At 42.6% G+C, this 27,666-nt stretch overlaps 1 protein-coding gene across 1 annotated transcript in view; it reads right to left on the reverse strand.

The window, feature by feature from the left end:
- Positions 1-27,666, reverse strand: part of LOC145356752 (chitinase-3-like protein 1) — a 53,739-nt gene that overhangs the window by 7,277 nt on the left and 18,796 nt on the right. The window contains exons 4-11 of the mRNA XM_080209620.1: positions 20,444-20,609; positions 19,845-19,969; positions 18,802-18,922; positions 18,163-18,345; positions 13,956-14,072; positions 9,733-9,874; positions 8,511-8,642; positions 6,632-6,687 (exon numbers count right to left, since the gene is read on the reverse strand). Of these exons, the coding sequence (XP_080065746.1) occupies positions 6,632-6,687; positions 8,511-8,642; positions 9,733-9,874; positions 13,956-14,072; positions 18,163-18,345; positions 18,802-18,922; positions 19,845-19,969; positions 20,444-20,609 (1,042 nt within the window). The remainder of the gene's footprint in view (positions 1-6,631; positions 6,688-8,510; positions 8,643-9,732; positions 9,875-13,955; positions 14,073-18,162; positions 18,346-18,801; positions 18,923-19,844; positions 19,970-20,443; positions 20,610-27,666) is intronic.

A 27,666-nucleotide genomic window follows, 5' to 3' on the forward strand; every position in this document is an offset into this window, starting at 1 on the left:
TAAGGAGGTCTTGCTGCAGCTGTATAGGGCATTGGTGAGGCCGCAGCTGGAGTACTGTGTGCAGTTTTGTCGCCACACTTACACAAGGATATTTTGGCCTTGGAGGGAGTGCAGAGGAGGTTTACTAGGCTGATGCCGGAGTTGAGGGGGTTGAGCTATGAGGAGAGGCTGAATAAACTAGGCTTGTACTCGTTAGAGTTTAGAAGAATGAGGGGAGATCTCATTGAGACATATAAGATGATGAATGGGATGGATAGGATAGAGGTGGAGAGACTCATCCCGCTCAGAAAGGACAGTAGGACTAGGGGGCATAGCCTCAAGATAAAGCGGGGGGCGGTTTAGAACGGAGTTGAGGAGGAACTTCTTCACTCAAAGGGCGGTGAATCTCTGGAATTCTCTGCCCGTTGAAGTGGTGGAGGCTGCCTCGCTAAATATTTTTAAGACGCGGGTTGATGGGTTTTTGATAAGAGAGGGGATTAAGGGTTATGGGGAGAGGGCGGGAATGTGGAACTGAGCCACGACAGATCAGCCATGATCTTATTGAATGGTGGGGCAGGCTCCAAGGGTTAGATGGCCTACTCCTGCTCCTATTTCTTACGTTCTTATGTTCTTATCTTGGTTCGCTGGTTGCTTTCTCGTAATGTTGACACTGTGATGCAGACGACACACTTTTCAAATAGATACACCAGAGTTCTCATCCAAGTTAGAAATTGTAAATCCACAAAAGAATCTGGAAGAAGCTGACCACAGGCAATATAAGTCGTAAAGGTGACTTGTGACAGCTGTCTTTAGTCAGTATCTTTACTTGTTATTAAAAATCTTTTCTTAAACAGTCCGGCATATTTTTGGTAAGCTGGTGAAATGGATGACACAGATGATGAATGACACTCATAGCGGGTGTGGTGACCAGCATTTTGCCAAGGTTACAAAAATAAGTGGTAAAGTTAAAAAGAAAACCTCTGGCTCCCACTCCTCACTCACTCACACACTCCCCAATGTCCCATTAATGTAAACCCATGCCACTGCATTCCCTATCCAACATCCCTAACTCATGCACTGACACTGATCCTAAAGCAAAGATGGGTGCTTTCCCAGATTCCGTAACACATCCTTGGAATTCCTTTCTGGACACCATAGAAGGCCCACCATGAAATTCCATATCCCCAAACTGGCCACAGAAAGGGCAGCAACATCACCAATCTGGGTGATGATGGTCAGTGCCATCGTGGTACACAAGGGACCTTTATTTCATCCGAGGAGCTTTGGATTTATTTGCCCTACTTCTGATGGAATGAATCTTGACTGTGCCCAAACCATTTCTTTTTCAAAAGTAGCCCATTGTTTAGCCATAGTGTTTCACAGCGATGTTTGGTTCCAGCCTATCTGGCCCAGCCCTGTTCTTGCCCCATTAACATGAGGTCTCCAAACTGGATTGTCCATTGCCCATTGTCCACCCTAAGCATCATGCTCCAATGATTTCTGCCTTCTAAATATATCCCACAGACACTTGATCCACTTGGTCCAACTTATTTCCAAGGATCAGGTCTATAGTGCTTCCACTCTTACTGGACTGGACACATACTACTGTAGAAAATTCTCCCGTACACAATCGGGGACACATGGCCCTCTCTGCCCTTGGGAATATGACCGTTGCAGTCTATATGTGAGTAACTTGCCTCCCCTGTTATCAATAATATTCTGTTATTTTCCTGTATATTTGTTCCTCTATGTCCTTCTCACTATTTGGCAGTTTATAGACTACACCAAACAACCTGATTATCCACTTTTTGTTTTCCTTAGCTCCAGCCATATTGATTCTATACAGAACATAAAACAGTACAGCACAGGAACAGGCCCTTTGGCTGACAATTTTGAGCTGAACATGACGCTAAATTAAACTAATCCTTTCTGCCTGCCCTTGGTCATATCCCTCCATTCTTTACATACTCATGTGCTCATCTAAAAGCCCCTTAAAAACCTCTATCATATCTGCCACTAGCACATTCCAGACACTGCCATTCTCTGTAAAAAAAATTGCCCCTCACATCTCCTTTGAATTTTCCCCCTCTCACTTTAAGTGCATGCCCCCTAGTATTAGACATTTCAATCTGGGAGAAAGATTCTGACTGTCAACCCTATCTATCCTTTATAGCTCAGACCCTCTAATCCAGGCAGCATCCTGGTAAAACCCTCCTGCGCCCCCTCCACAGCCTCCACATCCTTCCTGTAATGTGGTGACCAGAATTGAAAGTCCATTTACTGGTGTCACAAGTAGGCCTACATTAACATGCAATGAAGTTACTGCGAAGGTCTGATTGCACCACTGCTTGTCCTCAACCTGCAACAGGCAAGCGTGAGGTGCTGCACATTGGGATATCAAATGTTAAGGGTAAGTAGACAGTTAATGGCAGAACCCTGAACAGCGTTGATGTACAGTGAGATCCTGGGGTTTAAGCCTATACCGCCCTGAAAGATTCCAATCTCTGGGATGATGTGCACACAGACAGTGGTGCCACATTCTGGGTGAGATGTTAAACTGTTCCATCGCCTGCCTATTATTGTGGGTGTAAACAATCCCAGGCACAATGTGAACAACACCCACATGAACAGACAGAATGTGAGAAACGAGCGACCTTCTGATGAAATCAGTCGTCTGGTTGTAGCATCAGAAGGCATAGAATCTCTGTGAGTAGAGTTGAGGAGTCACAACGGTAGGAAGCCCTATACCTTTGCAGCAAAACATTCCTATCCCTACATTCAAATCCTCTCGCTATGAAGGCCAACATATCATTTGCCTTCTTTATTGCCAGCTGTACCTGCACACATACTTTACTTTGTTAGGTTCACTGGCCTATGGTTCCCTGTTTTGTCTCTACCTCCCTTTTCAAAAAGCAGGTTTACATTAGCTACCCTCCAATCTGTAGGAAACAGTCCAGAGTCTAAAGAATTTTGGAGAATGGATCTGCTATTTCCTGGGCCACTTCCTTAAGTTCTCTGGGATGAAGATAATCAAGCCTTGGAGATTTATCCACCTTCAATCCCATCAATTTCCCAAAAACCATTTCTCTATTAATGCTGGTTTCCTTCAGCTCCTCACTAAAACGTGTTTCTCTCCAAACTTCAGATACATTTTCATGTCTTCCTTTGTGAAGACAGAAGCAAGTACAAATTTAATTCCTTGGCCATTTCTTTATTCCCCGTTTTGAATTCTTCCATTTCAGACTATGAGGGGCCTATATTCGTACTTGTCAATCTTTTTCTCTTTACATACTTGCTGAAACTTTTACAGTTAGTTATTTTGTTCCCCGCTATCTTACTTTCACACTCAATTTTTCCCTTCTTATTCAATCCCTTGGTCCTCCTTTGCTGAATTTAAACTGCTCCCAATCCTCAGGCCTATTGCTTTTTCTTGTCAATTTTTTATGCTTCTACCTTGAAAGTGATACTATCTCTAATTTCCCTTGTAAGCCATGGTTTGGCCACAATTCCCTTATCATTCTTGTGGCAAACATGAACTTCTGGAGTTCACCTCTTCATTCTTTAAATGCCTGCCGTAGCCTGTCCATTCTCTTTCCTTTCAATAATGTTTCCCAGTCCATTATGGCCAGTTTGTGCCTCATACCATCATAGTTACCTTCATTGAGATTCAGGACCCTGGTCTCAGAATTAACTACATCATTATCCACCTTGACGAAGAATTCTACCATATTATGGTCACTCATCCCCAAGGACTCTTTCACAGCTAGATTGCCAACTAATCATTTCTCATTGCACAACACCCCAGTCCAAGATGGCCTGTTCCCTTGTTGGTTTCTCAACGTATTGTTCCAGAAAACCATCCCATATGCACTCCGGAAATTCGTCCTCTACTGTCCTGTGAGTTCTGAGGGTTGTTTGTCAATAATCACATGCTGGTCCTGCTTCTTGTGAGGATAGTGTTAACTTAACTCATGGTTTTGGGTACGTGTTCTCATCACACTGTGCCCCGATGTCTGGTGACACCTTGGGGTTCAGTGTTGGCATTATTCGTGTGCATCTCATAAGACTCATTGGTAAGGATGCAGTAGTACTTGACTGAGGTTCTGTTGATGCAATGAGCTGGAAACAGCAAACATGTACCTTGCAGAACTATACTCCCAATCTGGGGGTGAAAGCCTCTCTCTTACACAAGCTGGTGAATTGTACATCAAGCAAGTTTGGATCAGATCAATTCTGTTCCAAGTGGGTTTGAGTCCACAGAATGGAATTAGTCCTGGTGTAACAGTAATCAGTCCAAAATTAGCAACCTCAATCAGTGGCGGCCACCGAATAATTGGTGCGCCAATGAAAACAAACAATATATTTTAGTTTTTGTGTGAAGGGAACGGAGTGCATTTGCGGGCGGCGGCCTTGAAATAAAAAACCCAGAAGCGCTGAACTGAGTTGCACTACCAGCAATGGTCAGGAGATGGCGGTCGTACTCCATGGGAAAAATAATCATACGCAGCACCGCACTGCCGGCAATGGTCAGGAGATGGCGGTCGTACTCCACGGGAAAAATAACTATGCGCAGCCCCGCACTGCCGGCAATGGTCAGGAGATGGAGGTCGTACTCCACAGGAAAAATAATTATGCGCAGCCCCCGCACTGCCGGCAATGGTCAGGAGATGGCGGTCGTACTCCACGGGAAAAATAATTATGCGCAGCACCGCACTACTGACAATGATCAGGAGATGGCGGTCGTACTCCATGAAAAAATATTCACGTATTACCGACAATGGTCAGGAGGTGGCGGAAAAATTCTGCCAAATGGAGTCGAGGTACATTTTCAGACAGTGGCTGGGTTCGAACTTTCAGATTCGTATCGGTGATTTACTTTGTAAAGGGGGCGGAATGGATATTAACTTAATGTTAACTCGCGGCTTTGGGTGCAGGTTCTCAGCTTACTGTCTGATGGTATCTTGGGGTTCACTTGGTCATTATTCATGCTGAAGAGTTGGTGTTTGGAGGTGAGGCTCCTTCTCCAGAGGTAACCACTTATAATAAATATGACCTCATTGCTGGGGTTGAAGGTACAGCAATGTACATTTGTGAGATTGTTCACCTTTCCTGCCTTGCTGAAGATGACACAGAATGTGCTTTAATGTTCCCTGCATCAAAACGTGACAACTGCCCACATAACAGCTTGCCTCCACCTTATTCCACTCAAAATCTTGTAGCTCTGAAGTTGTCACGACCATGACGTTTACAGTGTGCCTGTGCGGTGGCCTCTTCATGTGGACTCCTTGAATGTCCTCCTGATCCAAGGAAATGTCTTGGCAAAACACCCCCTCTTCACAGTGCAAGGCTTTGCAGAGCAATGATAAAACTCTGGATGGTCCATACCTCTGACATGGATCTTTCAGAGGCCAATAACCTGCTCTTGAAAGGATTGTGTAGTTGAATGCGTCACGTTATACCTCTCCTTGAGATTCATTCTGTGAATAATGAATGGATGTCATTAACCACGTCTTTAAGGAAATATCCCTGTTCACTGAGCTGTCAACCCTCATAAGCACCAAGCTCCATCCAGTGTCTCTGGCACCCTGGTGTGACTCAGAAATGATGAGCGACGTGACTTCCCTGGGTAGCTAGCACAAACATGCATGACCTGCTTCCTGTGATCATAAATTAGCCGGATTTCACAGAGGGAAATCCTTTTATATTAATGAACCTCACAGGTTCCTGCCAGGGAACTCTCGAGGGTATATGTGTGCAGCTGAAGGTACCTTGAACTAGCGGTAAGTCCAAGATCACAGAGAATCTCACAGCTCAGGCACCCTGGCAGCTTGATGGCACAGTGGTTAGCACTGCTGCCTTACAGCACCAGGGACTTAGGCTTGGCTCACTGTCTTTGCAGGGTCTGCACGTTCTCCCCATGTCTGTATAGATTTCCTCTAGGTGCTCCGATTTCCTCCCACACTCCAAAGATCTACCAGTTAGGTGGACTGGACAAGGTAAATTGCCCCTTAGTGTTAGGGGGACTGCCAGGATAAATGCACGGGGTTATGGGGATAGGGCCTGGGGTGGGATTGTGGTCGGTGCAGACTCAGTGGGCTGAACAGCCTCATGCTGCACTGTTGGGTTCTATGATTCTACTTCTCTTATGCATTTGTGCGTCACCAACAGTGAGATTACTGGAAGGTGCTCAGTAGAACCCTGGAATGAGATACGAGCAAATAAGTTCAGTGCAGTGATACTTGTTGCATTATGGGGTTTTTTTTATGTCTCACTTAATTGAATTTATCAGACAGAATGCAGTCAGACTCCGCCATTGTTCGCTCTAGTCTGCCGAATGACTCGCGAATCTCCACCTGATGCTCTGTGTGCCGTTGTACCTCCATGGTTGAGCTGGCCGCCATTTCCAGAGACTTCTCCTTTGACAGGGACTGAGCAGATGGCTGGTTTCCAGCAGCCTTCCGAGTGCTGGAGACCTGCAGTGTCTCCCTGCCTCTGACTGATGGGGGGAGGTGCCAGTGAGGCATTCTCCAGGAGGTGACCCAAACCTAATCAAAAGTTTGGCATCACTGAGATGTGTGTGTTTCTGCACTGGTGGAAGGTGTGAGTGAGGGCTGTGAGAGATGTTTATGAGCTCCCATGTCCTCAGACATACCTTGGGGTCTGGGCTGTTGCTGAGCTGTCTGGTTGGACATGACCTGCAGATGCATACTAAAAAGAAATGGCAGTCTTAGTGGAAGAGCTTAAGCTATATCAAAGTACATTTGACTCCAAGCAATTGTCAGGATTTGATGGAGTGTGATCCATACCAGATTGTTAGGAATGGCCAATCTCTTCTGCCCCACAGGAATGATCCCTGCCTTTTTGAATTCTGTGACAGCAAAGACCTTGGCTATTTCTTCGCCAGTCTGGGCTGGTTCTTACTTGTCATTTGCCAGCATGAATCATAGAGTCATAGAATCCTTACAGTACAGAAAGAAGCCATTCGGTCCACTGAGTTTGTACCGACCACAATCCCACCCAGGCCCTATCCTCATAACCCCACGTATTTACCCTGCTAATCCCCGTGACACTAGGGACAATTTAGGTTGGCCAATCAACCTAGACTGCGCGTCTTTGAACTGTGGGAGGAAACCAGAGCACCCGGAGGAAGCTCACACAGACACGGGGAGAACATGCAAACTCCACACAGATAGTGGCTTGGGGGTGGCTTGCATGAAGATGATGGAACGGCAGGTGGCCAGAGGGATGAGCAGAGTTAGGGACTCTTGTCTATGGTGAGTCTTCTTCATAAGGGCCAGCAGATGGAATGTATGCAACATGATAGATGGGATAGTGATATTCAAAACTGCACTTGAAAGAATGAATGTTGGTCAATGTCTCACGTTATTGTATGTGTGAGGTCTTTCCTTAACTTAGCAATCAATTAAACGCTACTGTTAAATGTAGAGAATTAAAATTTATTGCAGTCTTAAATAGGTGACCCAAAACACATCCCTTTTAAGCTCCAGAAAGTGGGGCCACCACCTCCATGTAAAATTGCACTACCTGTTTTCACATCATATGTTTAAAAGAAAGCCAATCATTTGTATTGCGGAATATTTAATTGTTTGGGACACCAATACGCTGGAATCTTATCACCATTTGTGCTGGTGGGATTTTCCCATACTGCTACAGTGAACGGAGCTTTGGCTGGCCGTTAAATTCTCCAACCTCGCTGCAGTGGGAGCGTGGCGTGACGGCCGGTAAAACCGTGTCCCATAGTGTTTTGGGTGGGGGAGTTGCCGGGGGGGGGGGGGTGGGGAGGGTGGGGAGGGGGCTGGTGGTGTGGAGGTGGGGGGGGGGACTGTTGCAGTTAAAGTCCCAACGGGTTCCTGATGGGCACCCACTGGTTTCCATTGAGGTAACCTTATTCAGAATCAGAAAATGGATCTAAGCTTCAAATGATTTTGTTTATCCACCGCACCATCTGCAAATTTCTGTGTGTGTGAAAATAAGCAGGAGGCAAAAGAAACCATCCAAAACAAAGGTGAAGAAAATGTTGAATCCAAGATTATTTTATTACTTTTGCATTTTGTCATTATTTCTGTGCTAAGGACAGGACAACTTAAAAAAGGAATAAAGGAAGGCATGGGAAAGAAGAGAGCTTTAATGAGTCAAACTAATGTATCGGGAGGTTGATCCTAAAATCATCATGGGGGGAGTGGGGTTTGTAGACCTCATTATACCTATTTTCATTAACACATCATCAAACTACTCACATTTGCACAATTCTCTACTATTTATTTATGCACATAAATCATGCTTTCTCGTAAATAAGTCATTTATGAGTGCAATCAACTTATTCCAACGGTGGTTATTTATAAAGCGATCCAACATTACTTTGTTGAATTCTGACAATGCAACGTCCAACTCCTTATTATCAAATTCAATTTCAATTTGCATGCTTTAAAATTCAGCCTTGCAACATTGGCATTCATTATAATATTTCATGCCTTGAAGGCAAGTTACAATAATGACTTCGTTATTGATACAATGGTAATATCCATGAGCATTGTCCAGGACAGGATACTTCCCTTTTGGTTTGCCGAAACATGAAAACTTTATTTCCAATTGGTCGCCTGATAACGAATATGTGAATGGTATGTTGACTACAAGCTGACATCCTAAAAACAAAATGTAAGCAGTGTTTAAATGATTTAGATTTCAATAAAGATTTTCATTTGCTTTTCACGCTCAGTTCCCTCCGCCAATAATGGCATTGAATGGTGAGGACAAGTGGGAAAGTGTGTGAGAATGCAAATTTGGACCTAATATCAAGAAGTTCTGCTTCACAAAAGGTGGGACTGACGCCACACCCTGAACTCTCAAAACATCCCATGGAGACAGTAAAGAACATTGAGCAACAGTGGGAGATACATTGGGGAAGTGACAGAAACCATGGACCATGTGGAAGGATTTGAGGAGGCTCTGTAGGGGGATGGGTGAAGAAAGTTTTAGGACAAGACTCCAGTGTGTATGTCCAGGACAGTTGAAGAATTTGCTGTTGGCAGGTGGAGTAACTAGACCTGGTAGAGTATGACATGACTTAGCACAAAGGTCAACAGGGTATTACAGTGGAAGAATGGGTCCAGACCACAAAAAGGGATGAAAGGCACTCTGAGAACTTTGCTTTTGTCTTTGGTTTTTCAACACCTACTCCCAAGTTAAAGTTTTTGTCATTTAAAATCTCCACATATTCTCCTTGATGTCTGCATTGGACACTCAACATATAAGCTGGCAGCAAATAGTAAGAGACTGCGACAGCAATTTGCAATCTCATAGAACCTCTACAGTGCAAAAGGAAAACATTTGGCGCATCGAGCCCGCACGGATAACAACCCCACCCAGGCCCTATCCCCATACCCCACATATTTACCTGGCTAATCCCCATGGCACAAAAGGTCAATTTAGCATGGCCAATCAAACTAACCCGCACAATTTTGGACTGTGGGAGGAAACCGGAGCACCCGGAGGAAATCCCAGAGAGACACGGGGAGAATGTGCAAACTGCACACAGACAGTCATTCGAGGCCAGAATTGAACTTGGGTCCCTGGCATTGTGATGCCATCATGCCATCCAGATATAGCATATGTGGACAATATGCACAAAAGCATGGTAGAAGAAAGTGATTTTTTTGTACTCAAGAAGCACATGTATGAACAACATTTCTCACAATAGAGCATCAGAATGTAGTTCAAGTTCAGTTGGATTACCAGCATTACTGATGCCAAGGGCAAACTTCAATGTGGACGTCAAAGGAAAAACTCCATTATTGCATTGCTCTCCAGAGTAATCATCGAGATTCAAAGCCCACAACATGGCACCTCCAAAGTTATTATCCTTCAGCCACCGAACCTTCAAATAACAGTACAAAAATATAATTAAAAGGTTTTGTATAAAATTGTGTTTAGAATTGCATTCCCCTGAGCAAAGACAAGTCTAGGTACATTGGCTCTGATATTCTTCTTAATACTGATGTAGAGATGCTGGCATTGGACTGGGGTGGGCACAGTAAGAAGACTCACAATGGCAACCCCTGTAAGATGTGCTGGATCATCAACATGGATACCACCATCATATGTGAGAACACCACCCACCTAGTACACAGTACATACTCATGCAACTCGGCCAACGTAGTCTACCTGACTCGCTGCAGGAGAGGATGAACCAAGGTGTGGTCATTGGCGAGACCATGCAGACGCTACGACAACAGATGAGTGGACACTGCGCAACAATTGCCTGGTAAGAGTGTTCCATTCTCATCAGGGAATACTTCAGCAGTCAAGGGCATTCAGCCTCCGATCTTCGGGTAAGCGTTCTTCAAGATGCATGACAATGCAGAATTGCCAAATGAATTAAAGTCCAGCATGTTTATTTGGAATCATGAGCTTTCAGAGCACTGCTCTGTCATCAGGTAAGTGGACAGGTAGGTTTCACAAATACAGCATATATAGACAAGCACTGATAATGGCTGGAGTGTGAGTCTTTTCAGGTAATCAAGTCTTTACAGGTACAGATACTGTGAGTGGAGAGAGGAAGAATCACAGGTTAAAGAGATGTGAATTGTCTCCAGCCGGGATAATTAATAGGATTTTGTGAGCTCAAGCCAAATGGTGGAAGTTACGTGTAGTGTGACATGAACCCAAGATCTCGGATGAGGCTGTCCTCATGTGTGCGGAACTTGGCTGTCAGTTTCTGCTCAACGATTCTGCATTGTGTGTCTTGAAGGTCGCCTTGGAGAACACTTACCCAAAGATCAGAGGCTGAAAGGCCTTGACTGCTTAAGTATTCCCTGACAGGAAGGGAACACTCTTGCTTGGTGATTGTCGAGCAGTGTCCATTCATCTGTTGTCGGAGTGTCTGCATGGTCTCACCAATGAACCACGCCTCAGGACATCCTTTCCTGCAGCGTATTAGGTAGATATTGTTCGCTGAGTTGCATGAGTAAGTACCGTATACCTGGTGGGTATACCTGGTGGCATCCATGTCAACGATCCGCCACGTCTTGCAGAGGTTGCTGTGTCAGGGTTGTGTGGTGTTGCAGTCGCTGTTCTAGTGAAAGCTGGGTAGTTTGCTGCAGACAGTGGTCTCTCTGAGGTTGTATGAGTGTTTGAAGGCAAGAAGTGGAGGTGTGGGGATGGCCTTGGCGGGCTGTTCGTCTTCATCGATGACATGTTGGAGGCTCCAAAGATATTGTAGTTTCTCTGCTCCGGGGAAGTACTGGATGATGATGGGTACTCTGTTGGTCATGTAATCAACAGAGAGGGTCGATGTGATTTTATGCATCAAAGGTACAAACTGTCAGTTTCCTTAATAACCTTGAGGATAATTAAGTTCAGAAACCTATTGGTGAAGTGATGGTAAGGAGACTCGTAGTGCTTTTACATTTCTTTGAGATATTCAGCACATTTCCTTGGGACAAGGAAGAATAAATGTGGCATTTTTCCAATTCATGGTACTCATGAGAGGAGCAAACAAGATCCAAGTTGACAAAATGAGATATTGAGCCCCATCCTGGGTTTGACACTTCATCTGACACTTCATCTTAGCCCAAAGATTGAGATATCTTTGAAACATTCCATCAGGCTGCACATTAGTTGATTTGATTTGATTTATTATTGTGACATGTATTGGTATACTGTAAAAAGCATTCTTCCTTGCCCACTATACAGACAAAGCATACCATTCATACAGGGGAGAAGGAAAGGATGGGGTGCAGAATATAATGTTGCAGTTACAGATACGGTGAAGAGAAAGATTGGCTTAATATATGATAGGCCTATTCATGAACCAATGCTATGGAAATGAGATGGTGTCCTACTTCCATTTTCCTTGGGAATGATGGCTGTTTAGTGGGATACCTGAAGAAACTCACTGGCCCTCACATCTGGATCTTCCTTAGAGAGGAAGACCTGAGATGGTGGGCAGACAGTCCAGGAAGGCCAAAAGAGATAAGATAGCTTTCACTCTAATGTGGGTAATTGAACTGTTGGAGCTGAATTCAGGTCAGGTATGTCATGGTACACTTTGAAAGCATTGTGGTCAGGACAGACATAGAAATCTAGAAAATAAGAGCATTCAGCAAACTAATGGATCTAAAGGCTGATATGTTCCCTGAACCAAATGGATTGCTAAGCTATTAAAGGAAGTAGCTACACAGATAGTGGATGCAGTGATAGTAATCTCCTAAGAATCTTTAAATACTAGACAAGTCCCAAAGGATTGGAAAACTGCAGGTGTTACACCCTTAGTCAAAACGGAAGGGAGACAAAAACAGGTAACTGTTAACATCTGTCATTGGGAAAATGTTAGAGTCCATTATACAGTATATCATAACAGAGCATTTAGAAATACATTATATAATCTTGGTGAGTCAGTGTGGCTTCATGAAGGGAAAATCATGCCTGCTAAATTTATTAGCATTCTTTGACATGAATACAAGCAGATTAGATTAAGGAGAACAGATAGCCATTATCGACTTGGATTTCCGAAAAGCGTTCAATAAGGTACAGCACGAAAAGCTGCCTAATAAGAAAAGAGCCCATGGTGTTGAGATAGTATATTAGATGGATAGAAGATTAGCTAACTAATAGGAGACTGAGAGATAGAATAAGAGTGGTATTTTCAGGATGACAATCTGTAACTAGTACGGTGCCACAGGGATCAGTGCTGGGGCCACAATTACTTACAACCTATATATCAATGACTTGGATGAGGGAAATAAATGTACTATTGCCAAAGCTGACAAGTGGTGAGGATGACTAAAGAGTTGACAAAGGGATATAGAGAAGTTAAGTGAGTCGGTAAAAACTTGGCAAATGCAATATAATTTAGGAAAATATAACATTATGCACTGCGGTAGGAAGAATAAAGGAATGAATATTATTTAAATGGAGAAAGCCTGCAGAAAGTTAAAACACAGAGGAATTTGGGAGTCCTTGTGCATAAATCACAGAAAGTTAGCATGAAAGTTCAGCAGGTAATAGGGAAGTGAAATGAAATGAAATGTTGGCCTTTATTTCAAGGGGAATAGAATATAAAACTAATAGGGAAGTCTTGCTAAAGCTAAACAAGGCACTAGTTAGACCACCAATATGATAAGTAAGGGACATCCAGGAATTGGTGGCTCTTGTTATACATGCTCATTTCATGTCTTATGACCAATTCCACAATTCATGTGATGCGATAGACCCATTCCATATTTCATTATTTGCCATGACTGATCTAATATGTTAATCCTCAACTCTACTTTCCCGCCTTAAACCCATAACCCTCAATTCCCTTACTGATTAAAAATCTGTCCATCACAGATGTGAACAGACTTAACGACCAAACCTCTATGGACCTCTGTATTAAAGAATTCCACAGATTCACTGCTCTCTGAGAAGAAATTCCTCTTCAGGAAGAAACTTCTCTGTCTTAAATGAACGACAGCTTACTCTGAGATTATGCCATCTGGTCAATGAATCTCCCAAAGGGAAAAGAAGCATTCACAGTTCACAGTATTTCAATTTTGGTTCCCTTATCTAACAAAGATATGTTGGCATTGGAGACAGTCCAGGGAAGGTCTACCAGGTTGATCCTGTGTATGGAGGGATTTTATTATGAGAGGCCCGTACTCATTGGAATTTAAAAGAATGAGAGATGATCTCATTAAGGCATATATTGTTCTCGGGAGCTTGACAAGGTAGATGCTTCTTGTCCCTAATAAAAACAATGCTGTTTTTATTAGTGAACAGTATTACCTGCTTCTAAGAGATGACCAAGAAAAACTCCATTAATTTAACCTTGTTAATGAAATAATCTAAACAAATGCAGGTTTTTGCTCTTAACAAACAAGTGCAGATTAACAACAAGTGCAGATTACTGCTATTAAAAAACTACAAAGACTTTGAGCATTTGTGCAAAATTGTGGAGGTAAATTCAAAGCTCCTACTTTAGCTGCGACGCTCTGCGGATTGTCATATCCAACCCATTGGTTGCCCTTGAATGCATAAGGGACCATCTGGATAGTATTAACTCTAGTGGCCGCATTTTTCAAAAATGGACAGATCTGTCAATCAAAACCAATAAGCATTTTAATAAGACAAACCAATGAATCCTGTTCACCACAGTTTCAAACATACTTATCCTCAGTACTTAATCAAATTCTATGCATAGTTGACAAAATATATTTTACCTGTAAATGAAATAGAACTTTTAAATTTTATCAGAAAAGAAATATCCTCTGGAAAAAGAAAGTGTGTATTACCAAAAAACAAACCCCACAAATTAACGCTAATTCTGAAATATGTGTGCAATTATCTTTTTAATTCTGACAGTGAACATCAGTCTCAAAGGATGGAGTATTTATCATCTCAGCAATTCTTTTCCAAAGACACATGTTATAATGAGCATGTTGACATTGAGAAGAAAAGGTATTGAAGGCATTGACAGCTTTATAGTAGATACATCTCCAGGTCCAGATGAATTATGCCCCAGGCTGCTGTGGGAGGCAGGGGAGGAGATTGCAGTTGATGTAGTTTATATGGGTTTTAGCAAAGCCTTTGTCAATGTCCCTCATGGGATACTTTTAAAGAAGGTAAATGCACATGCAATACAAGGTAATTTGATAATGTGGATTCAAAATCGGCTAAGCTATAGGAGATTGAGAGAGATGACAGAAGGCTGCTTTAGTGACTGGAAGTCAGTGTCCAGTGGCATATTACAGAGATGTGTGTTAGGCTCTACTATTTGTCATTTATATAAATGACATGTGTGACATTGCATTGGGTAGGATTAGTAAATTTCCAGATGACACTAAGATTGGCCAGGTGGTTACCAGTGAGGCACAGTATCTTGGGCTGCCAGAGGGTATAGACAAAAGGACAAATAAGTAGCAGATGGGATTTAACCTTGAATTGTGAGGTGATAACTTTGGAAGGAGTAATTCGACAAGAAAGTACTCAATGAATGTTCGGACTCGAGGAAGTTCCATGGAACAGAGTCCTTGGCGTGTTTGTCCACAAATCTCTGAAGATGGAAAGGCATGTTAGTAGGATGGTGAAAAAGGCATATGGAACACTTGCCTTTATCAATCGAGGCACAGATTACAAAAGCAGGGAAGTCATGTTAGAATTCTGTAGAATTTTGGTGAGGCCACAGCTGGAGTACTGTATGCAGTTCTGGTCACCACATCATAGGAAAGATGTGATTGCATTGGAGGCAATGCAGAGGAGATTCACCAGGATGCTGCCTGGGATGAAACATTTAAATTATGAAGATAGGTTGGGTACGCTTGGGTTGTTTTTGTTGGAGCAGAGAAGATTGAGGGGCAACCTAATCGAGGAGTACAAGATTATGAGAGATATGAATAGAGTGGATAAGGAACGGCTGTTCCCCTTAGTTGAAGGGTCAGTCACAAGGGGACATGGGTTCAAGTTGAGGGGCAGGAGGTTTAGGGGGGATGTGAGGAAAACTTTTTTTTACCCAGAAGGTGATAATGGTCTGGACTACACTGTCTGGGAGACTGGTAGAGGCAGGTTGCCTCGCATCCTTTAAAAAGTATCTGGATGAGCACTTGGCACACCATAACATTCACACCTATGATGTGCTAACATTCAAGTGCTAACAGATGGGATGAGGTGGGAGTTCAGGTGTTTCTAATGTGTCAGTGCAAATTCGATGGGCTGAAGGGCCTCTTCTGCACTGCATGATTCTCTGATTCTATGATTCTATAATGTAACCAATGAGAACATTGGAATCTAATTATAATGGTAACATGCCGTGAGGGTCAGCTGACCAGCTAACCCGATATAAACATAAAACAAATGGGGATTGTGGGTGTGACCCAGGATGTGGTCAGAGTGCTGTGTTATGAAGTTTCTTTATTAAATCTTTTTCTTTGATATACTTTGTGAAGTTAGTTACTTCATTACTTGCATCTGAATTATCCTTACTGCTGGATGAGCAACATGTACTGTAGACTTTATGAATAAGTGTTAACTCTGTATGGTACAAAAATATACGTATCTCTTTCTGAAATAGATATCATATGTACATTTATTGTATATAAATAGACAGATATAATAGCTATTTTTTAACATCGGTGCTGTGGATTATGATTGATAAAGGAAGTATCAAAATGTGACATTTACTGTTTATTTGATTGTATGAAAATAATTGGACTAATTTTCTGTTTCCACACATCTCATAGAATCAAAGAACAAAGGACAAAAAAAAGTACAGCATAGGAACAGGCCCTTCGGCCTGTGAAGTCTGTGCCAATCATGATGTCTACCTAAACTAAAACTGTATGCAGTTACAGAGTGCATATCCTTACATTCCCATCCTATTCATATATTAATCTAGTTTCCCCTTAAGTGCTGCTATCATACTCTTTCCCACCACCTCCCCGAGCAGCACATTCCAGACATTCACCACCTTCTGTGTAAAAAACTTGTCTCGCACATCTCCTCTAATTTTTTCCCCATGCACCTTAAACCTGTGTCTCCTGGTACTTGACTTTTCTACCCTAGGAAAGAGTATCTGACTACCCACTCTGTCCATGCCACTCATAATCTTGTAAACCTCCATCAGATCACACTTCAACCTCCGTCACTCCTGTGAAAAAAACAAAGCTTTTCCAACCTCTCCTCATAGCTAATACACTCCAGACCAGGCAAGATCATGGTAAACCTCTTCTGTATCTTCTCTACAGCATCCACATCCTTTGATAGTGTGGTGATCAGAATTGTACACAATATTCTAAATGAGGCTTAACTAAGGTTGTGTACAGCTGCAGCACGACCTGCCAATTTTTATACTCAGTGCCCTGACCGATGAAGGCATGAGTGCAATCACAGAATCATTTGGTGAACTTTATTAGCAGGTTGTAAAATAGTGACCCTGCTCCCAATGATGGTCTGTCATTTCATTTTTGAATAATCAGTAACATTGTGTTATTAAGGAACTTCTAAGAATTTCATTCATAATTTTTGTTAACACCTATAATCCTTCACGTGTGAGTTTGTCTCTGTTCGTGACACTCTGAGCCCAGGCACTATGGGTTTCATGTCAGAACTTTAATGCACAATGAAGGCTGAAACTCTCTTGATTTACTGAGAGACTGCTCTGTTTTTGAAGCCTCACCCTTTAGTGAGATGTTCTACTCTATTCTTATCTCCCTTTGCAGAACAGCAGGTTTCTGTCATATCTTGGCTTGATATTCTGATGAACAAACTGATTAGAGAAGACTCATTTATTTCTGGTGGTTTCAGAGGAGCAGATGTGGGAGCTAGTGATACCAGCGATAGCTGCCTTGGTGGGGAGTTGGGAGGAAGGGGTCCAATGACACTGATGTTTAGGGAAGGATGGGGTTGAGATTGACTGTTTGTGGGGGAGGGGGACCGCTAGCATCAGCTGTCTAGGTGGAGGGGAGAGATTCCATTCTGATAGCAGGGGTGGAGTGGGGGTGGTGCCATCTCTAATCATGCAGGGGGAGGGGAAGGAGGGGGGAACCTGAGACTTCCATGGTGGGATTGGGAGCTTGGGGGAGGGGAGGTTCATTATTGGTCTGATCGGGAGCCCCAATCTCATTGCGGCCAGGTTTTAGTTGCACTTTTAGTCCCTGTCCCTCTACATGACAGCGTGAAACACACTCCCCTGCAACAGAGTGGCAGAAGATCTGGAGAGAAAAGCAGCACATTTCTCAGGAGAGAAATACATCGGGTGCAATCTTACCAGCTGTTCAGTCAAGCACATGCTGCAGCACGGTCGGAGAATTTAGCAGCTAGTCAAATCTCCATTCTCTGCAGCGGGATAGGAAAAGCCCGCCGGCAGGAACAGCCATAAGGTTCTGGCTACCGTTTTTCGGTCAGATCCTGATGCTTTGCCAAATTCTAGTAAGATCGCCTCCTACGCCTTCCGGTATGAGACACCAACTTCAGGAGGTTGAAAGGAAAGGAAATAATTCATTCCTTATTACCTGGTCATAAAATCTATATATCTATATGTATGCACAAAGCACATTTCTACTCTCTGACAGAACTACCATGAAAGTTCTTCCACAATATTTCGAAGCAATTTATTCCTGAGTGCTTCCCATTTAAAACCTGTAGAAATGTTATCATTGAATAATCCAATAATATTTGCAACATAATTACCTCATGTTGTGCTAAGAATCCAGGTCTTTTGGTGTACTGACCAGGTTCACCACCTCCAGAAACCGGAGCACCAAAATCTGTTTCAGTGGAATTTAGGGTGAAGGTATTTCCAAAGGCCGGAAATCCAACAAGTAGTTTCTCTGTCGTTGCACCTTTGTCTCTCCAAAATTTCATTACAAACTCCTGCAAGATAATACAGCTTGACTTCTTAATTAAGATTTTAAAACTAAAAACATTTCCTTATAAGTTATTGATGAAATTTTAAAGTGATAGAGAAATAATTAATTGATAATTAATTAAGGGCAGCAAGGTCACACAGTGGTTAGCACTGCTGCCTCACAGCACCAGGGACCTGGGTTTGATTCCCACCGTGTGGAATTTGCACATTGTCTCCGTGTCTGTGTGCGTTTCCTCCGGGTGTTCCGGTTTCCTCCCAAAGTCCAAAGATGTGCGGGTTAAGTGGATTGGCCGTGCTAAATTTCCCCTTAGTGTCAGGGAACTAGCACGGGGTTATGGTGAAAAGGCCTGGGTGGAATTACGGTCGGTGCAGACTCGATGGGCCGAATGGCCTCCTTCTGCACTATGATTCTATGATCTATGATAATAAAAATAGATGTCAATTTTAGCAGACTTACTTACGATATTAAAGTAACGTTGAATATTGACTTGAGTGCCACGATACAGGGGGCTGTTGTGTCCAGTGGCGGTATTCCATATACCATGAAAACGAAATGTCGTTACAGAGATAAAGTCCAGATATCTGTTTTTAAAAATACCAAATGAGGTATTGTAATTCAAAATGAATTTCTGCCAATTATATGAATAATTATATAACATTATAAGTTTCACTCTGTCTCTAGTTCCAATACTCAAACATTGATTCCCAGTCGGAGCTCCAGATTTGCATCCTATCTTGGACGATTGGAGTTAAGACAATTCTTGACGATGGAGTTTCTTAATTTCTCAGTGAAACCACCAGATGGCAGTGTTCACTATGTTGAGGAATCCTCTCTCAGGCAATGGGAAATGTCAACCCCGTGCGCCCCCTCCCTCACCCGCCGCCGCCCTGCCCAACTGGCCCCATGTGATTTAATTCGGGGAAGCACTGGGTACGTGACCGGCAGCAACAGCTAAAACTAAGGTCCAGGAAATTGGGAAGCTGAGCAGTAAGAAAAAACAGAATCAAAACCAAAAGAATACATATTCCTCCGCATGGTTGACAGAAAGTGGTGGTATTTCTCAAGCAGCTTGTTATGAAGCTTCATTCAGGGATTTACCCATTCAGATGATCAGTGAAGAGTATGATTGGGAGTTAGGGAGTGTTCTATGCCACCACGTTCAAAGTCCAACAAGTTTATTTGGAATCATGAGCTTTCAGAGTGCTGCTCCTTCATCAGGTGAATGTAATTCAAAATGTGACTCACCTCTTGAAGGAGCAGCACTCCAAAAGTCCGTGATACCAAATAAACCTGTTGGACTTTAATCTGGTGTTGTGAGATTTCTTACTGTGCCCACCTCCAGTCCAACGCCAGCATCTCCACATCATGGCTACCACACTCAAAATTAGCAATGTTCAAAATCTTTCTTCACAAAACTCTTTCAATTGGTTTGGTTTGTAATAACTCAAATGAAAATGTTATCCAAAGGTTTTAAATATCAATCTTTCTCTCAGTTATACTAACTGTGAAATCTCAGGTATCTCATATGCGCCTTCGATAATGACTTTGTTCGCAGATACTGGGGCTGTCAACAGGAGTCTCTCCTTCCCAGAAATCTGTGCCTCAGCTTTAAAGGCCTCCATCAATTCCTACAAAGGATGACAAATTGTTAATGACGATAAACATCCTTCAGAATATCATCTCCGTGGTCATAGCCTCAACTGATAGTTTACATTCACGGGCATTCTGTCTCTTAAAGAACTGTCATTGGTTATGCATCGGACATTTTGGCTGGAGTTTTCCAGCCGTTCATGTCCCACCACCACTGCAAGTGAGGATGGAGAATTTGGCGCTCAGCCGAACCTACATTCACTGCAGCAGAACCAAAGAATCCTGCTGGCGCGAACGGCCAGAAAATTCTGATTATTGTATCTCATGCCATATACTTCCCTGAGATCCTAGTTAAACTAAACATGCTTGAGTCAATTTTAGTGCTTTTTTAGCAATAAATTTAATGAAGGTATATGCATCACTGATAGTGGGGATGCATTATTGGTCTTTGGTCATCTCAAAATATTTTTTGGAAGATTTTATGTTAAAGATGACAGCCTTCAACCTTTCACCTTGAGCAAGAGTGTGAAACGCCTTTTATCCTCTGGTGGACTGCCGCGAGAGCCAGGATACTCCCAGTCCACGTCTAAACCATCAAATCTGTGCTTCCGCAGAAAGGTAATTGCATTCTTGATGAATGTTGTCCGATTTTCCTTTGTAGCTACCATTCTGGTAAATCTAATCATATGAAGAGTTCGAAAAAAGAGAGAAAGCATTGAGTCTTAAATCAATGAATCTACTTTCGAGACTCGGGCCATCATTTCTGACCAGTTCTGTTTCCTTGAACACTTAATATGCACATTCTAAACTTCAATGTATGTTGTAAAAAGGGTTAATAGCTGGAATATGGGTGGCACAGTACCACAATGGTTGCTACTGCTTCCTCACAGCACTAGAGACTCGGGTTTGATTGCACCCTTGGGTGACTGTGTAGAGTTTGTACATTCCCCATGTGTCTGCGCAGGTTTCCTACAGTTTCCTCCCACAGTCCAAAGGTGTGCCGGTTAGGTGGATTAGCCATGCTAAGATTGCTCCTTAGTTTCAAAGATGTATAGGTGAGGTAGATTTGCCATGGTAAATGTGCAAGTTTACAGGGATAGGACAGAGGCAGGCGGGCTGTGTAAGATGCTCCACTGGAAGTTTGGTGTAGGCCTGGTGGGCTGAATGGCCTATTTCTGCATTGTAGCAATTCTGTGACTTCTATATACTAATGTATGAATACTAATCAGTCATGTTTTACTGTCTCATCCATTCTCTCCCTTTCTCTCTGCTCCCCCCCCACCCCCCTGAGAAGTGTTGAAGTCATGCCTAAATTCTATGTCCCTCTTCTATAATATGTTTTGAATGAGCTCTGAAATCAGAGTATGTCTACATTCTGTCCAAGAACTAAGCCCCAGGCCTACGTTCCAAGACAGAAGGACCCAATCTCAGAACATTGTGACAGCAGTGAAGACACTGATGTAAAGTTAGACCAAGGAAAGCCAGTGGATGTGATTTATTCAGATTTCCAGAAAGCTTTTGACAAGGTGCCTTGTCAAAGGCTTTCTGGAAATATAAGGAGTTCATATAAGGAGGCTGCTAAATAAGCTAAGAGCCAACAGTATTAAGGCAGGATACTGGCATGGGTAGATTGGCTGACAGACAGAAGCAGAGATGGGTATAAGGAGGTTCATTTCAGGATTGCAGCGGTGATTCGTAGTATTCCACAGGTTTCAGTGTCGGGACCACAACTTTTCACAATACACATTAATGGTCTGGAAGATGGAACTAAGGGCATGGTTGCTAAATTTGTGGATGATACAAAGATATATAGAGGGACAGGTAGTGTTGAGGAAGTGGGGAGGCTGCAGAATGACTTGGACAGGCTAGGAGAATGGGCAAAGATGTGGCAGATGGAATACAATGTGGGAAAATGTGAAGTTATGCACTTTGCTAGGAAAAATAGAGGTACAGACTATTTTCTAAATGGGGAAAGGCTTCGGAAATCTGAAGCAGAAAGGGACTTGGGAGTCCTAGTTCAGGACTCTCTTAAGGTTAAAGTGCAGGTTCAGTTGGCAGTTAGGAAGGCAAGTTCAATGTTAGTGTTCATTTCTAGAAGTTAGAATACAAGGCCGAAGGGCCTGTTTCCCGTGCTGTGTTGTTCTTTGTTCTTTGTACAAGAGCAGGGACATACTGCTGAGGTTGTATAGGCGCTAGTCAGACCCCATTTGGAATATTGTGAGCAGTTTTGGGCCTTATAGCTAATGAAGGATGTGCTGGCCTTGGAGCAGGTCCAAAGGAGGTTCACATAACGATTCCAGAAAGGTTTATCATATGAGGAGTGGTTGAGGAGACTGGGTCAATACTCAGTGGAGTTCAGAAGGGTGAGGGGGATCTAATTGAAATTTACAGAATATTGAAAGGCCTAGATAGGCCAATATGGAGAGGATGTTTCCACTAGTGGGAGAGACTAGAACTCAAGGGCACAACCTCAGAGTGAAGGGACGCTCCTTTAAAACTGAGATGAGGAGGAATTTCTTAAGCCAGAGGGTGATGAATTTGTGGAAGTCATTGCCATAGAGGGCTGTGGAGGCCAGGTCATTGAGTGTCTTTAGGTCAGAGATTGATTCTTGATCAATAAGGGGATCAAGGGTTACGGGGAGAGGGCAGGAGAATGGAGGTAAGAATCATTTCAGCCATGATTGAATGGTAGAGCAGATCTCATGGGCCGAATGACCTAACTTTGCTCATATACTTTATGGTCTTATGGTCTAAAGACACATTAATCTTATTGGAGGAACCAGAGAATGATAAAGTCTTTCAAAGCAGCTCAATCAATAACAAATGTAGTAGGGGGCACACTGGAAGGAGGTAACAATCACCATATTTACTAGCAGTCCTTGTCCTTTCCCCGCCTGTTTGACTACCTCGAGAGCCTGAAGAGATATCAGAGAGGGAATTCTGGAAATGTCATTTTCTTCAGGACTGAGCAACACCATTAAAAAAAGTCAAAACTCAAAGCTCGTTCCTTTCTTTACAGAGTAGACCCAGCAGCAGATGACACTTTCCTAAGCAGGGTATGCAGGAATCCACCACACATTTTGAGCCTATTATTGGAACTTTTGTTACCTTTTCAATGCACCATGCAGCCTTGTTGTTGAGGAAGTGGCTCAGTCTGTGATGTAGCACAAACTCAGAATGCCAAATTGGGCTATAATCCAGGTCAATTCTGAGGCTTCACATGACAATAAGAAGTCTGACAACACCACATGACACCATTGACTGACATCCAGGTAGCAGCCCACCCACAGGAAAGCCAGCCAAAATACACAAAAATGTATATAAGCACGGTGGTGTGATGAAAAAGCGCAGAGACCTTGGGTGAGGGTAGAAGTCTTCCAGTGGGACAAAACTGGACATTTTCAGCATTCATGAAAACATCCAGTCTTTTTAATTGAATTCATAGACCAGCGAGTATTTGTGAAACACATTTCTCGCATGCAATGGAATGTGTAGAAAATGGCAACCCTAAATAGTTACCAAGGGAAGTAGATAGTCAAAATCCACATTACTGGTCAGCTACAGCAAAGGTTCAAGGTTTTGTGATGATACCGCATTATTAACATATTTTTTATGTAAGGTAGTCTGCTTCAAGATGCAATTGTCAGTTTGTATGGAAGAAATTCTGCAAACGCTGGCAAGCAGGATCATTAGTCTTTTTAGCCATGAAGTGTTTATTTAGCATAACGCTTAACAGGTGTCTTTGACTGAAGTAATAAGATGAGTTAGGTAAATAGGGAGAGAGTCACGTGATACTAGGCTAATTGGAGGAGCTAGGCTTATAGTAGGAATATTAACAATTTCATTTTCATTTTTAAAACAGAGCAGTTGCTGAAGAGAGCTGTTTAAAGATTGCAATCTACAAGCAGATGGTGACCATACCCATGAAGACCTGCTGGACCTGAATTCACTCTCCTGAGGGAGTGATAAGGAAGAATCCTTTGGAGTAATCAATGACCTCTTGAACTTTGAGAATAATTCATCTTTCCTGTTGTTTCACATACTTTATCACCTCTCTGATGCCTTTTCAGAAGAATCAACTGTGTTTCTAGTGGCTGAATAGCAACAATCAATATGTCATCAAATCTAATGATATACTCCTTACTGTAACTTTGTTATTTGTGAAATGTTTTCCACTGAGAATGCTTTGTCTGAATTCAAATTAGAGTCTAGAGAAGATCACACTGTTAGCAAGCTGATATCTTTGCAGAGTGAATGTCAATTGAAACCCATGCTTCAGTCCCAGCTGAAAGTCTTCTTCTTTTCAGAGCTGGGGATCAGCACAAAAGTTGCAGCAAATTGCTTAGTGCTGCTGAAGCTGCAGAATCCCGAACAGCACATTTATCTCAGTTATTTATGTCCAGAAAATTTGCCTTCATTTTGTTGTTGCAATTTGTTCAGTTCAGAAAATGGTCATGTCTCCCTATCCTCAGCGATTCTTCCCATTGTCCCGGTTGGAGCAAATTCACAGACAGAAAGGTTTAGTTCTCTTCCTACTGTCTACACAAAGTAGGCATTCTTTCTGAAATATCATCGGGAAATGATCTTTTCATTTTTCCCTAAAAGGCTAACAGGAACGTTGTCATTGTTTTCCCTTTGTCATTTAAATTAATTGATATGCCAGATATGTCAAATATCTTTGAAGTGCTAAGCACCTTATTTATTTTATTCCAGTCCAGCAAAATTTCTTTGAGTCAGTTTCTGTCCATAAACAATGGACAAGATCCCCTTTCACAGTAATAAGTGGCAAATTTAAATAAAGTTTATTTCTTAGTCACAAGTAGGCTTACACAAGTATTGCAATGAAGTTACTGTGAAATTCCCCTAGTCCCCACACTCCAGCACCTGTTCGGGTACACTGTGGGAGAATTTAGCATGGCCAATGCACCTACTACATCTTTCAGACTGTGGGAGGAAACTGGAGCACCCAGAAGAAACTGATGCAGACTCCGCACAGATGGTGACCCAAGCTGGGAATCAAACCTGGGTCCCTGGCACTGTGAGGCAGCAGTGCCAACCATTGTGCTATCATGCAGCCCACTTAGTGGTCTGATCTCCATATATAGCTTGAATTGACATTTTTCTAAGTGCACTCACAGGCTCACCAGTTTATGTGCTAAGGTAGAGGAGGGTTTTCATCTGAGGACATTTCTTGAAGAGTTGCTCCCATGTCTTTGAAGCAATAGAAACAGGTGCTCTAGTTTTAACCTGCATTTCAACCTTTTTTTATATTTGTTCATGGAATGTGGGGATCGCTGGCTTGGCCAGCATTTATTGCCTATCCCTAATTGCCCTTCAGCTGAGGGAATTTAAGAGTAAACTACATTGCTGTGGGTCTGGAATCATATGTCGGCCAGACCAGGTTAGACAGCAGATTTCCTTCTCTAAAGCACATTAGTAAACCAAATGTGTTTTTATGACAAGTGACAATGGCTTCATAGTCATCATTAGCCTTTTAATTCCAGATTGTTATTGAGTTCAAATTTTACCATCTGCAGTGGCAGGATCCAGGTCTCCAGAATAATAGCCTGGGTTACTAGTCGAGTGATAATTCCACAATGCCACTTCTTCTCCTTGAAGATAATGGTCAACTTTTAGCCCTTCATTCAGTTTCATAGAGACTGAATGCAATTCAATTGCTTTTCTGCATTGTCACAATCAGTTTCACTTTTTGTCTGATCTGGAGTCACATCACTTTTGTACTTTATTCCCAATTAATGTGAATTTTTCAAATGCCTATTTATTTCCATGCAAGACTTGTCTATGTGTGAAGCCTTGACCTGGTGATACTGCTTTACTGTGATCAACCTTGGATCTGCACACACTCTCTGCGTGACCCTTCATCCCATAGTAGTGGCAATCAGTGGTTTTACACTCACAGGCATTGTGCCCTTTCCTGTTAACAGCGATAAAATGTTTGGAAACAAGTATCCCCCAACTTCATTAAGTTAACTTCAATATTGTTGGAATGTGCTTCCAGAGCTCCAGTTTTTTTTTCTTCATTTGTGGCATTTGAGTGTCGCTGACTGGCCAGTATTTATTACCCATACCAAGTTGTCCAAGGGCAGTTGAGAATCAACCATATTGCTGTGGCTCTGGAGTCACATGTAGGCCAGACCAAGTAAGGATGGTAGATTTCCTTCCCTAAAGGACATCAGTTTCTCTGACAATTCTATACTTGGTACAATCTCAAATGCTTTTTTCAGCATCAGTTCTTTCTCTGATAACAATCTATGGTGAATATTTTTCATTAGTTCAGAAGTCAAGCGATTATGCAAAGCTTCTTCCAGGTGATCTTTAAAGTTCCAGTGTTCCACAAATTTTCTCACCTTGGCTGGAACTGGCAAACCGGCTCACCAGCCTGCTGTTATCTTTGGTGAACCTTGAATCTCTCAGCAATTACTGCTGGTCTTGGATCGAAATGCTTTTTCGAAAAGCCCACAAGATCTTTAAAGCTTTTATCTGCCGGCTTGTCAGGAGCAATGGGATTTTTCAGTGAAGTGAACTTTTTCATCCTGATGTCTATATGAAACACCAAGGCATGCTTCTCCTCTTCAATCTCATTCACAATGGAAAACTGTTCAACATGAACTACAAAGTCCACAGTAGTTGGATCCAAGCCTATCCTCATCACCATTTGATGTGGCTTGTATGGCAATATTGACAATGCTGTCAGAAATCTGAACCCAACTTCTGAAAGAATGTGAGAGGGATTCCAATCTCAGAAAAGGTGATTTAATTGTCCTTGGCAATGGAAATAAATGTGAGTACACTGAGTAAATCTCAGGTTCCTACTTGTAAATGGCAAATGTTTGGATTGAAAAACAGAACTTCTTTGTGTGAAGGGTAATTGAAGTTTTTTATCATTCATTACAGGATGTGGACATCACTTGGCTGGACCAACATTTATTGCCTAACCCTAACTGCCCTCCATTTCATAAGGCATTTGAGAGTCAACCACATTTCTGTGGTTCTGGAGTTACATGTAGGCCAGGCCAGATCAGGATAGCAGGTGAAGACATTAATGAACCAAATGGGTTTTTACGACAATGGTTTCATGGTCATCATTAGCCTTTTAATTGCAGATTTTTTATTGAATTCATGTCATGGTGGGATTCAAATCCGTGTCTCCAGATCTTGCCCTGGGTTACTAGTTTAGTGACAATCCTACTACACCACCCCTCCCCACCAGAAGTGTTTTGCCACTTCTAAGCAATAAAGAATAAAAGCACTGCTGCCTCGCAGTGCCAAGAACCTGGGTTCAATTCCCGCCTCAGGTCACTGTCTGTGTGGAGTTTGCACATTCTTCGCATCTCTGCATGGGTTTACTCTGGGTGCTCCAGTTTCATCCCACAGTCCAAAGGTGAGCGGATGAGGTGGATTGGCCATGCTAAACTGTCCCTTAGCGTCAGAGAGACTAGCTAGGATAAATGTATGGGGTTATGGGGATAGGGCCATGGTGGGTTTGTGGTTGGTGCAGACTCGATGGGCTAAATGGCCTCCTTCTGCACAGTAGGATTCTATGATTCTATGAATGCCCATGTCCCATGAATGAACTAAAATAAATATATTGCATTGGGAAACTTTAAGACCTTTCTACATGAATATGATAAGGAGACAGTGGCATGGTAGTAACTTTGTTGTACTAATAATCCTAAGGCCCAGGCTAATACTCTGGGGTTAAGGGTTCAAATCC

This window comes from Carcharhinus amblyrhynchos, chromosome 22 (assembly GCF_965287045.1).
Source record: "Carcharhinus amblyrhynchos chromosome 22, sCarAmb.v2.hapA, whole genome shotgun sequence".
NCBI lineage: Eukaryota > Metazoa > Chordata > Chondrichthyes > Carcharhiniformes > Carcharhinidae > Carcharhinus > Carcharhinus amblyrhynchos.